This window comes from Peromyscus californicus, unplaced genomic scaffold (genome assembly GCF_007827085.1).
Source record: "Peromyscus californicus insignis strain IS unplaced genomic scaffold, ASM782708v3 Scaffold_2__1_contigs__length_46816999, whole genome shotgun sequence".
Taxonomy (NCBI): domain Eukaryota; kingdom Metazoa; phylum Chordata; class Mammalia; order Rodentia; family Cricetidae; genus Peromyscus; species Peromyscus californicus.
This window is the reverse complement of record NW_026294540.1, coordinates 12692624-12705457: the sequence shown is the minus strand read 5'-3', so window position 1 is coordinate 12705457 and position 12834 is coordinate 12692624. Positions and strand designations below refer to the sequence as shown.

The 12834-nt window shown below is 48.9% G+C and overlaps 1 protein-coding gene across 4 annotated transcripts in view; it reads left to right on the top strand.

Moving 5' to 3' along the window:
• The window catches only part of Tctn1 (tectonic family member 1), a 29797-nt gene that overhangs the window by 7394 nt on the left and 9569 nt on the right, over positions 1–12834 (top strand). For all 4 annotated transcript variants that reach the window (XR_008222033.1, XM_052755298.1, XM_052755297.1 and 1 more), the window contains exons 3-8: positions 2719–2849; positions 4707–4858; positions 7652–7751; positions 9718–9827; positions 10400–10420; positions 12683–12817. Coding sequence is in view for 3 of the 4 variants with exons in the window: in XM_052755298.1 (XP_052611258.1) it covers positions 2719–2849; positions 4707–4858; positions 7652–7751; positions 9718–9827; positions 10400–10420; positions 12683–12817 (649 nt within the window). In the remaining variant the exon portion in view is untranslated. The remainder of the gene's footprint in view (positions 1–2718; positions 2850–4706; positions 4859–7651; positions 7752–9717; positions 9828–10399; positions 10421–12682; positions 12818–12834) is intronic.

Genomic DNA, 12834 nt, shown 5'->3' with positions numbered 1-12834 from the left:
ACTCTGTGAAGCTGTGTTACTGTGCCTGTCTAAAACACCTGATGGTCTAATCAAGAGCTGAACGGCCAATAGCCAGTCAGGGGAGAGGGATAGGCGGGGCTGCTAGGCAAAATAAATAGGAGAAGAGGGAGGAGCGAGGAAAGAAGAAGGAGAGGAGGTCGTCAGGGGTCAGTCACATGGCCAGCCACAGAGTAAGAAGGGAAGAAAGATAGATATATAGAATAAAGAAAGGGGCCGGGCGGTGGTGGCACATACCTTTAATCCCATACTCGGGAGGCAGAGCCAGGTGGATCTCTGTGAGTTCGAGGCCAGCCTGGGCTACCAAGTGAGTTCCAGGAAAAGGCGCAAAGCTACACAGAGAAACGCTGTCTCAAAAAAACCAAAAAAAAAAAAAAAAAAAAAGAGAAAGAAAGAAAGGTAAAAGCCCAGAGGCAAAAGGTAGACGGGATAATTTAAGTTAAGAAAAGCTGGCTAGAAACAAGCCAAGCTAAGGCCAGGCATTCGTAAGTAAGAATGAATCACTGTGTATTTTATTAGGAGCCAGGTGGTGGGCCCCTGAAAAGAATTAAAAAAAAATTAATAAACAAACAATCAAACAACCAACAAACTACAAGATTTAGGGCGAAATCGCTTAGGAAAAGACTTCAGAGTTTTTTGTATACGGTGTTCTACCTGCATGTACATCTGCAGGCCAGAAGAGGGCACCAGATCTCATTACAGATGGTTGTGAGCCACCATGTGGGTGCTGGGAATTGAACTCAGGACCTCTGGAAGAGCAGTCAGTGCTCTTAACCTCTGAGCCATCTCTCCAGCTCAACTTCTGTTTTTTAAAACTTAGTTTTGTTTGTGATATCTGCCCCCACCCCGCCAAAAGAATTATGAACCAAATTACATGCTACTGTAGTCACAGCTCCTTGGGGAGACCTGGGGCAGGAGGATCACTTGAGCTCCTGTGTTGGAAATAGCCTGGGCAATTATAGGGAGACCTTATCTCTAAAAAAGAAAGAAAAAAATAGCGAAAGCCCTAATGCTAATTCGTAGAGTGCCCCATTATATAGGCTCCAGTTCATAAAGGTTTCATTATGTTTAACTACCAACAACTCCTGTCGTATGATGACTTGGAAATCTACTGGTGGGCATCTGCGTGAATCTGTCCCCCACCCGATGGAACCTTCGTGAGGACAGGAGTATCTATTGTAGGTGCTGTCAGTGCCTGCCCAGCTGATACCATGTAACGGGCCTTCGTTAAATTGTCTTGACCAGCAGGGATACCACTTAGTGGGAGAGCGCTGAGCTAGCGTGTGCCAGGCTCTCGGTGTGTGGTTCCTGGTGACACACGCCAGTTGACTAAGGTAAGAGAGTTCTGGCTTGACCTCCGCTGTTGTCACCTTTCAGGCAGACACCAAGCCCGAGGCTCGTGGCTTCTGCCTCTTCCTGGCCTTCTTTGTAGGGCAGGAGGAGCAGGACGGAAGCAGGGCCTGGCATGGGCTAGGCAGGGACTCTACACTTGGCCACCTTCTGTGCCTTCTCGAGCACCTCCTCTGAGCACTAGAGACATGGAGCTGAGTTTGCCCTGCTGCTTTGAAGAGCTTTCTGTTGCATGAGGGAGAGGGTGAATGAGGCAGGCCCTGAGGAACCCCAGAGAATGCCGTCTACCTCAGCTAGGCCGGGAAGGCTTTCTAGAAAAGACGGTCCGAGCTGTGCTGAGTCCTGAGTCTCAAGCACAAGTTGGGGACAGGCATTCTAGGCTGTAACATTGGCTGAACGAACAGGTAGCTGAGATAGAATGGGGAAGAGAGCAGGGCAGTATGGCTCAGTGGGTAAAGGCGCTTCCTGCCAAGCCTGCTGACCTGAGCTTGAGCTCTAGGACCTGCATAGTAAAAGGAGAACTGACTCATGTAAATTGTCCTCTGACTTTCACATGTGTGCCGTGGAAAAAGCAGCCCTCTCTCTCTCTCTCTCTCTCTCTCTCTCTCTCTCTCTCTCTCTCTCTCTCTCTCACACACACACACACACACATTAAACAAATATAATAAAAATACTTTTAAAACTTCCTGGTATGCTTTTATATTTATTTTGTTTATATGTGTGTGTGCCTGTGTGTGCTGTGTGTGCTGGTTACACGTAGTGCCCACAGAATCCAGAAGAGAGTGTCAGATCCCCTGGAATTGGAGTTATAGGCATGAGCTGCCTTGATGTGGGTTCTGGGATCTGAACCTAGGTTCTCTGTAAGGGCAGTAAATGCTTAACCACTGAGCCGCCTCTCCAGCTCCCAAAATACCATAATCTTAATGCTGTTCAAGTTTGTGGAAAAGTGCACTATACTCCATACCCAGCAGCCTTCCCTTAAATGTTGTTGTTGTTGTTGTTATTATTATTATATTTTTTTGAGAGAGGGTCTGTGTAGCTCTGACTGACGTGGAACTTGCTGTGTAGACCTGAACTCACAGACCCACTTGGCTCTACCGCTCCGGTGCTGGGAGTACAGGCGTGCACCAGCATGCGTGGCCAAAGTTATTGTGCCTGTCTTCTTTCTGTTAGAGATAAAAGCTTCAGTACCACACTTGTAACAGCAAATAAACACAAACGAATCTGTTGTGACGTCCGACTCCATCGGTGTCCTTGTGGTTCTTGTTAGTGTAGTGAAGGATCTGGAGACGAGACGGCCTGGCGTGGACTGTGCACGGCCAACCCGCTGTCGTTTTCTTTGACTCTCAGGGGTGATGGGCAGTTCTGTAGTCAGAAGGCAGCCGTCTACTCGATGAACTTGACGGCAGACCCTCCTCACCGCGTCTTTAGACTCACTGAGCAGATCAACCCCTCCATCTTCTGCGTCCATATTTCAAACTGTAAGTATTTGACTTTGATAGATGTTGTGAAGCCCTGTCTTTCTTTTTAAAAGTTTCTTTTTGGGGAAAATATCTCATTCAGTTCCATTTAAAGCACCCATCCTGGGTGTGGGCTGTGTGAATAATTCAAGGCTGGAGGCTGAATTTACAGTAACTTTATAGGTCCTTGGCACACACTGTCTTCAAGTCCTTACGCTGCTGGCTGTCTTTATCCCATGCTTGACTTCAAAGAGGTTTATGTGCTGTAGACATAGGAATCTGGGGTGTGTGTGTGTGTGTGTGTGTGTGTGTGTGTGTGTGTGTGTGTGTGCTTGCGTGCTTGCGTGTGCGCACAGACATGTACACACGTGCATGTGTGTGCATGCACGTTTATTTCCTCTTGGAGTAATAGTTGAAAATCAGTTTCATCTTTAAATGTTACCTGTGGTTTCCATTTCCTTTTTCTTTTTTATTTTTACTGAGAGTATTTGCATGAATGCAGGATCTTTATTTTTACCTGAGCAGTCAGCCTAGGCAGTGTGCTGCTCCTGAGTGTGTGCTGTTCTCAGGATATCAAAGAGCAGAGGCACTCATGGCTTTGGCAGTTCACCTTCATCATCTTATCCCAAAGTCTTTCCGTATTTGGGATGTGTTCCTCCTGATTAAAGACTTGGGGGAATGTGCTGAGACTTATCCTCAGTGACAACTGGCAATGACTGGTGCCTGTCCTGGATCTCACTTTGTAGACCAGGCTGGCCTCGAACTCCCAGAGATCTGCCTACCTCTGCCTCCCAAGTGCTGGGATTAAAGGCGTGCGCCACCACTGCCCAGCGGCGATGACTATCTAAGCTATAACAGCAGCCCAGTGGATATGGAGCCTTCCTCTTCTTCTCCCTTCGTACCCAGCACAGGAGGTGGCTGCCAAGAGATGAATGAGTCTTATCTTCCCACTGCCCCCCAGAGAGTGTTCCCTGGAAGTGGGAAGAGACAGACGCTTGTCTGTGCGCTGGAGAAAGTGACCAGCTCTGTCTCTTGGTTTCTGCTGTGTTGTTTCCCTGCAGGCCTTCGAAGCAATCACTACCAACCACACTGTTACATGCAGCCAGGTCTACTAATTCTGTTTGTTTATTGATTTCTCAAGACAGGGTCTCGTGTATCTTGGCTGGCCTGGAGCTCACCATATAGACCAGGATGGTCTTGAACTCATGATGATTAGGGATTCTGTTCACTTAACAAGCCTCAAGAAATCCCAGGAGAGGCAAATATACAAGAAAACTTTTTTTTTTTCTTTTGAGACAGAGTTTCTCTGTGTAACCTAGCTGTCCTGGAACTCACTCTGTAAACCTTGAACTCAGAGACCCACCTGCCTCTGCCTGTGCTGGGATTAAAGGCATGTGCCACTACATTCCAACAAGAAATCATTTTAAATTACCTTTGTTTGTGTGTGTGCACACATGCATAGGTTAGAGGGTGTCTTTTCTAGAGTAAGTTCTCTCTTTCCACTGTGTGGGTCCTGGGGATCAAACTGAGGTTACCGGGCCTGGCGGCAAGCGCCTTTACCTGCTAAACCATCTAGATAGCCCAGAAAAACTTTTCTTATATCAGTCTTTTTGTTTGTTTGTTTTTTGTTTTGTTTTTCAAGACAAGGTTTCTCTGTGTAGCCCAGGCTGTCCTGGAACTCGCTCTGTAGACCAGGCTGGCCTCGAACTCACAGAGATCCACCTGCCTCTGCCTCCTGAGTGCTGGGATTAAAGGCGTGTGCCACCACTGCCAGGCTCTTAACATCAGTCTTGTTGCTACTAAGAATGGGTTTCCAAAGTTGAGCTGTCACATTCTCCATACATTTCTTCTGATTTTTAACGCTTTGTCTAAAAACAGACAAGCCCGCTCTGTCCTTTGCTAATCCGGAAGTGCCCAACGAGAACAATTTCGACAGACTGATGCAAGCGTCAGGTGGTTTTACGCTGAGTGTCGAGTCAGATGTTCCTTCCACGGCCTCATCAGATGCCTCACAGCCCACTAAGTACGAGGTGAGCCAACAGCTTGAGGGCAGTCTCTCATCTGTCCTGAAATACTCTATAAGCTAATTTCAGTATCAACATAGAAAGCCAAACTGCCAGCCCTTGGGACATGGATGACACCAGAGAGTCATTGCTGTCCTCTCAAAGAGCATGGGAATTCGAGTGATGTTCAAATTCTGAACCCAGGATTTCAGGTCACTTCTGCAGTTAGATTTTTTGTTTTGTTTTGTTTGTTTGTTTGATTTTTTGAGACGGGTTTCTCTGTGTAACAGCTCTGGCTGTCCTGGAACTCATTTACTTCATAGACCAGGCTGGCCTCAAACTCCCAGAGATCTGCCTGCCTCTGCCTCCTGAGTGCTGGGATTAAAGGTGTGCGCCACCACTGCCCGGCACTGTATACTATTTTATATATCCCTTCATTAGCAAACCTATTAATGTTGGATGTACTTTTCCAAAGCTGGGCGTACTGGTACCCACCTATGATCTCAGCGGTCGGGAGGTGGAGGCAGGAGGAGCAGGAATTCAAATTTAAAGCAGCCTGAGCTACACGACACCCTGCCTCAAAACAGAACTGAGGGATTAAGTACTTTGTGTCTTCCCATGTCACTGTGAAGGCTGGTTGCTGTTCTGTGGGCATCCCCGTGTGCCAGGCACTGTGGAGGGCTTTCTCAGCATTGCCGAAGACAGCCTGGGAAGGACACACTGCTGGGAAGGACACACGGCTGTGCCATTGACCTGAGAGAACCAAGAGCAGGAAAAGAGCTTGGGGACCAGTGTCAGGACATCCTGACATGCCTGCCTGCTGTGTGTCCCAGCATTCCAGTCTTGGCAGCACTGGGGAAGGGACCCTGCTGCTCATGCATTCCCCAGCACCCCAGGCCCAGCCCTTCTATACGTTTTGAATTTTTCATCTTCGAGTCTCACTGTATAGTTAGTTCAGCTTGTCCTTAAAATGATAATCTTCCCATTTCTACCTCCTGAGTGGAAGATTACACCAGCCATGATCCACTCTTTTTTTTTTTTAAATAAAAAACATTAATTATGTGTTTATATTTATTTTGAGACAGGGTCTTATTATGTAGCCTTGACTGTCCTGGATCTTGCTATGTAGACCAGGCTGGCGTCAAACTCATAGAGATCTGTCTGCCTCTGCCTTTGAGTGCTGGGATCAATGGTGTGCAACTCCACACCAGGATAATTATGTTTGTGTGGGGGGGCATACGCAAGTGAGTGTAGTGCCTGCGGAGGCCAGGAGAGGGCGTTGGATCCCGTTGAGCTGGAGTTACAGGTGGTTGTGAGCTGCCTTAAGGGGGATGGTTTAGAAACTGAATTGGGTCCTCGGCAAAAGCACTGTGTGCTCTTAACATCCTGCCCCACCATCCTTTCTTAGCAGACCCAAGCTTCCAGTTGTAAATAGAGAGACCCGATCTCAAAAACTTAAGAGGAAGAGCAATTGAGGAAGACATCCAGTTGACCTCTGACCTCCACGGCCCCTCCCCCACATCCACACACAGAAAATCTTAAAGATTTTAATGAGTGTCACAGCTGCCATTTAAATGAATGTTACTGAACAGTGACTTGTTCATGCCTGTGCTCAGCCGTCTGATTCCTGTCCACAGAGGTAAACGCTCCTTTAGCTTCTCATCCTGTGCCAAGGGCATCTCATAATGAAACAGGCAACGGTACAGTGGCAGGCACACGCAGGAGGGCACGTTCTCTCAAGCCTCGGTTTATTTACTTGAGATAGGCTCTCACTATGTAGCTGTGGTTCACCTAACCCCCTATGTGGACCGAGCTGACCTCTGATTTACAGACATGTGCCTGCCTCTGCCTCCCAAGTAGAGGACACAGTTAAACCTGGGTCAAAGGCATGCATCATCACACCTGCCCTAAGCAACTTTAATCCCATCATTTGGGAGGCTGAGGCAGGAGGACCACTTGAGCCCTGGAGGAGTTCAAGACCAGCCTGGGCAACAAAGTAAGATCTCATCTCTAAATAAGCAAATGAATAAATTAGTTAGTTAATTAAGGGGCTAGAGCAGTGGTTCTCAACTTTCCTAATGCCGTGACCCTTTAAAACAGTTCCTCATGTTGTGGTGACCTCCTACCATAAACTGATTTTCGTTGCTACTTCGTAACTGTAATTTTGCTACTGTTATGAATCGTGATGTCACTATTTGACATGAGGATGGTCTTAGGCAACCCCTGTGAAGTGTCACTCAACTCCCACGCTGAGAACCCACTCATCTAAACCTCTTCCTGGCAGCTCAGCTGGTCTCTGCTCCTACCAGGCCCTGGCTGGTCTGAGAGTCTCCTTTGCAGCTCTTCAGCTTGTCTCAAAGGGACTCTCAGCTTTTCTTGCTTACTCCAGCAGGGAGGAGCCTAGTGAATCTGGTCAGTTTCAGGGACTTCCTGAAGCTCCTTTGAGGTGTTTACCTTCCTGCTTAAGGAGCTTCCTGCAGGGTAGAATGGTTTGATCTTGAAGGAAACTGTAACACAACAGGTTTGGCTGTGTAGCCCTGGCTGGCCTGGGACTGTGTAGATCAGGCTGGCCTCAAACTCATAAAGATCCATCTGCCTCTGCCTCCTGAGTGCTGGGATTAAAGCTGTGCACTATCACACGAATTTAACATTTATTTGAAAAAGGTGTGTGTGGATGTGGGTGGCAACTGAGAATGAGCCCTATGTGGCAGGGACTGTGCTCAGCACGTGTCCTCAAACCCGTAGCTCCGTGGGCACTGCCATGCATCCAGTGCATGCTGAAGGAATGCCTTGTCTCACCTGTGGGTTCTGTGTTTGCAGTACGGAGTTCCTCTGCAGACTGCAGGCGCGTCTTCAGGTTCGTTTCTTAGACTGCCTTCGCCTCTGACGTCATCTCTGTGCACAGATCAGAACCCTGCCGGTAAGAGCGTGCCCTGCTCCTCCTGTCAGTCACGTACGCTTGCCAGGTAAACAGGCTTCATAACCTAAGGACGCTTCAGGCAGAGAGGCCTCAAAGGTCCTGCCTGAAGAGGTCCTTTCTACCCTGGTCACTGGCTGCCTGAACACTGCGGTAAGCACCTGCAAACAGTGACGCGTTGACAGACATTTCGGGGATTGCAGATCTCTGCAGCATTTGATTAAGCACTTATGTGTGCTGCTTGCCATGCTGCACGAGGCTGGTTCCCCTGGTTAACCTTCACCCCGCAGCCAGAGACGTGGCTCAGCAGGTAAAGGTGCCTGCCGCCAAGCCTGGCACCTGGAGTTCTATCCCTGAGACTCGTGGAGTGGAGGGAGGGAATCGACTCCCATAGGTTACCCTTTGCCTTCCACTCACATCCTGTATCTCTTGTGCGGCCACCCACCCCCAGGTCAAATGTAATAAAAAATTGAAATGGTTTGCACAGTATCCCTTGGGGTCAGCTAACATCACTAGTTTTTTGTTTTTTTTCCTCAGAAGTGGACCGGTGAGGCTTTCAGTTTCTTTTCACTTGTTTTGTCTATTTGTTTGCTTTGTTTATTTGTTTGTTTATTTATTTTTAGTTTTTGAGACAGTGTCTCACTATGTGGCCCCAGCTGCCTCAGAACTCAATACCTAGAGCAGGCTGGCCTGGAGCTCCCACAGACCTACCTGCCTCTGGGCCTCCCTGTGCTTTCCCAATGCTGGCGGTCAAGTCACATGCCACCATGGCTGGCTCTCACTTGGTTTCTGAGTCAGGGTCTCCCAGTGTATCTCACCCTGGACTTTCCAACTCAGTCTCCCCAGTTCTGGGGTCCCACGTGTGCACCCCAGGCCTGCTTGTGTAGGAATTCTTGGGCTGAGTCTCACAGTGGGAACACTGAGACCATTGTGCTCGAGTGCCTGGGTAAGACCCCCTTCTTCCAGGAGAGCCGAGGAGCCACGGCCTAGGGCTAGCCTAGAACAGAAGGCTAAAGCCACGGCTGTCTGACCCTCAGCCAGCTGGGAGCGACCGTAATGAGCGACTAGGTAACAGGTTCTGTTGAGAAGAAGCTTTCTGCACATAGTAGGTCACTGCCAGTTAAAACCAACTGAAGCCTGGTGAGGTGGGCAGGCCTCGAACCCTAGCTCTTGGGAGATGGAGGGAGGACCACCAGTTTGAGGCCAGCCTGAGCTACATCGCGAGACCTTGTCTCCAAAAGCAAACAAGCCAGACTAAGAAGCCATTTCCACTTTTCAGAGTGGCACAGCTCAGAGTTTGAAGCTGTGGGTAACAGATACTCTCCTGCAGTAGCTTGTGGAACAGTTGGTCCCACCCTGCCAAGGGTGGTGGAACATACGGATCCACATTACCCAAGCTCCTGCAGGAAGGCTTGGCCCACGTGCAAACGCCCCATGCAGCCTGTGACAGCAGCAGCCGAGGCAGAGACAAGTGCAGTGGCCATTAGCAGGGAACTGGGGAGTAATTATGCTACATCCACAAGAGAACACTAATTATCCCTTCACGGCTGCTAGAGAGTCTTCAGGATGCAGTCATTGCTCGTGGAAAAAAAATGCACAGTGTAGAGTATCGTGCGTGCATCTGTGGCCAAAAGGGGAAAATAATTGTTTAAAAACCCAACCTTTTACGTATGTGTTTTGTTTTATTTGCATAACGTTTCTGAAAGCTTCAGCAGCTAGTCACGCTGCTCCCTCTGGGGCAGGGACCTGGTTGGGGGACAGAACTGGGGGAAGACACTGTTCAGTATCCTTTGTGCCTTTTAAGTTTAGCATATTTTGTGTGTGCATTTCCTAGTTGAGACCCGGTTTGTAAGCCCCATTTGAAACACGCTGCATTTGTGTTGAAGATTTTGCCTTTTTTACATGACTGTTTTAGTTCCCATTCATTAGCTGAACATGTTCTGTATTCCCCCACCCCGGGATGTTCCAGCATTCCTGGTGAGCCAGGCCTTCGAATGCAGCCGAAGGGTGGACATAGAAGAGTGTGAAGGAATGGAGGCCCTCAGCATGGCTTATTACAGCAGCCCTGCCATTCTGAGGGTAAGGATCATCTTGATGCAGGACTGTGCTCTGTTTTTTGCACAGATATGTAGTGATCTCAGCACGTGCCTGGCCCGGGTGGGAGGTTGTGTTCTCTAGCACTGTGGCATCGGTGGCTGCCGGAGTCATCTTTAGGACATTTGTATGGGCTCCAGGTGGACCTTGTTTCTGTACATTCACCTTGGTAGCAGTTGACCAAGGCCAGGTCTTCAGTGACTGCTCACACCTTTAGAAATCATCTGGTGTTTTAATGACTGTGATGGTAACAGCCCTATCGCCACCATCAGAGGTGGCCTCTCAGAAACAGCAGGGCCATGAGGGGTTCGGAATAGTGGCACCAAAGCGGGCAGGCTCTGGAATGATGCTTCTGATGGGAAGGACGAGGTTGTAGAGGGAAGTACAGTGATTGGCGCATAACTAGAAGCACGAGAGGGCCAGTCCTGAGTGGGGGGACTGCTGTTGTCTTAGTGATGGCTCTAATGGATGAAAGTGGCTTAGCTGAAGCCTGAAAAGGCTGTATAAATGCATGTTTGTTGTGCCTAACTAAGTTTACTGTGGTTTATTTTGTCTAGGTGCCCAATTCAACAACACAGGTAAAAGCATCTCTCTCTCTGTCTCTATCTCTCTCTGTCTCTATCTCTCTCTGTCTCTGTCTCTCTCCCCCCTCCTCTCCCTCTCCCTCTCCCCCTCCCTCCCTCCCTCCCTCCCTCCCTCCCTCCCTCCCTCCCTCTCTCTCTCTCTCTCTCTCTCTCTCTCTCTCTCTCTCTCTCTCTCTCTCTTTCTCAGGGTAGGGATGGCAGGGGTGCCTACATGTGTATGCATATGTTGTTGACCGTTGGTCATTACATTCCACAAGTCATCCACTTTTTTTTTTCTTAAGACTTATTTTTACCCAGGCATAGAAGCAAATGACTTTAATCCCAGCACTCGAAAGGCAGAGGCAGGCAGATCTCTGTGAGTTCAAGGCCAGTGTGGTCTACATAGAGAGTTCCAGGCCAGCCAGGGCAACACAGTGAGATCCTGTTCTCAAACAAAACAAAACAAAACATATGTCAGGCCTTTCTGTGACATCCCTCCAGCCGCTCGAAAGTGCTTTGATTCTACCGTTCCAAACTTGCCCGGTCCACATGGTGTCTGTAAGACACAGCCCAGGGTTCCCACTTGACTCAAGCTGTTGGGGCAGCTTGGCAGGCAGAGCGTTGTGGAGATTGCCTTTTTTTTTCCTATCACTCATGTCCCCACACTGTCCCCGTGGGATCAAGTGATTTTGACCTGGAAGGACAGTTGTAGGTTGCTTTGGTCATGGGAGCAGGCGTGTAAAGACTGCGTCTGTTTCCAGAGTGACAGCTCCAGCACTTGCCAGTTGAAGTTATGAACAGCTCTGCATTCACTGAAGACAGTGAAATGAGCAGGTGTTTAGGGCACCTTCCCGGATAGTGGCTTCCCACAACTCATGGAGAGCCCTTGACAGAAGCAGCGTGGCTGTCTTAGGGGATTGCTTCTTGCTTTTTTACTCTTCTGGTGTTGGTCACAATGACAGATGTCCCTTAAAAAGTTTGTCTGGCCGGGCGGTGGTGGCGCACGCCTTTAATCCCAGCACTCGGGAGGCAGAGCCAGGTGGATCTCTGTGAGTTCGAGGCCAGCCTGGTCTCCAAAGCGAGTTCCAGGAAAGGCGCAAAGCTACACAGAGAAACCCTGTCTCGAAAAACCAAAAAAAAAAAAAAAAAGTTTGTCTGGCCAGGCGGTGGTGGCGCACGCCTTTAATCCCAGCACTCAGGAGGCAGAGCCAGGAGGATCTTTGTGAGTTCGAGGCCAGCCTGGTCTACAGAGCGAGATCCAGGACAGGCACCAAAACTACACAGAGAAACCCTGCCTTGAAAAAAACCAAAAAAAAAAAAAAAAAAGTTTGTCTGGCTCTGTCTTTCCTCAAACCAGCTGCCTACCTGGCCAGCCACCGTGTGAGGTGCCTGTGAAGGCTGGGTGTATCTCCTGAGGCAAGGGTTTGCTGAAGCTGGGGTTCTGCCCAACTCTGTGGCATTTAGTGTCATCACAAGGTCGCGACAGCATCACTGCAGTCTGGCCCCAGGATGTTTTCATCACCCGAGCATCTCTGGGTCCCTCAGGCATCACTCTATAGTCTTCTCTGTTTCGCTCCAGTCTGTGATGGCCATTTTGGTTTCTGTGGCTTTGCCTGTGTGGACATTCCATGTTTAGTGGAATCTGTAGTATATGTGACCTTTGGTGTCCGGGTTCTTTCACTTGACGTCTTTAAGACTCACCCATGCTGTAGCATGTTTCGGGATTTGATTTTTTTTTTTTTTAAGTTTTTATTTTATGTGCATGGGTGTTTTGCTTGATGTATGTATGTCCACCATGTGCATGCCTGCTAGTCTTAGAGGCCAGAAGAGGCTGTCAGATCCCCTGGAACTGGAGTTACAGCCACTTGTGAGCCACCATGTGGGTGCTGGGACTCGAACCTGGGTCCCCTGGAAGAGAAGCCAGTGCTTTTAACTGCTGAGCAGCCATCTCTCCTGCCTGGGATTTGATTTTTATGGGTGAGTAGCATTCCTTATACAGATGGACTGTTGGGCTGTTTCCATCTCTGGGATGAATAGACATCTGAGAACGCTGCTTTCCGACTTTTCTCTGAAGATATATGTATATATGGGTGTTTTCATGGAAATACCCGCACTCTTGCAAAAGTGGGTTCACGGCATACACGGTGCAGTGCATGGCAGTGTGCATGTCCTCTGCTTTGCATTATTGTTACTAAAGGTTCATTTTAGACTTTGGTTGCCGTAACAGTCTCCTGTGCTATATGTAGCCCAGATAACCAAGGCTATCTTCCCTCTCAGGTCTCCATCAAGATCCAGTCTGTCATGTATCGGTCTCTCAATCACACGCTGACCCGGTTAGAAGGCCATGGCGTCTTACGGCCGTCTCTGGTCAGCACTGGGCAAGACAGACTCTGCAGCAACGTTGTTCTCCAGGTAGGTGCCCAGAGTGC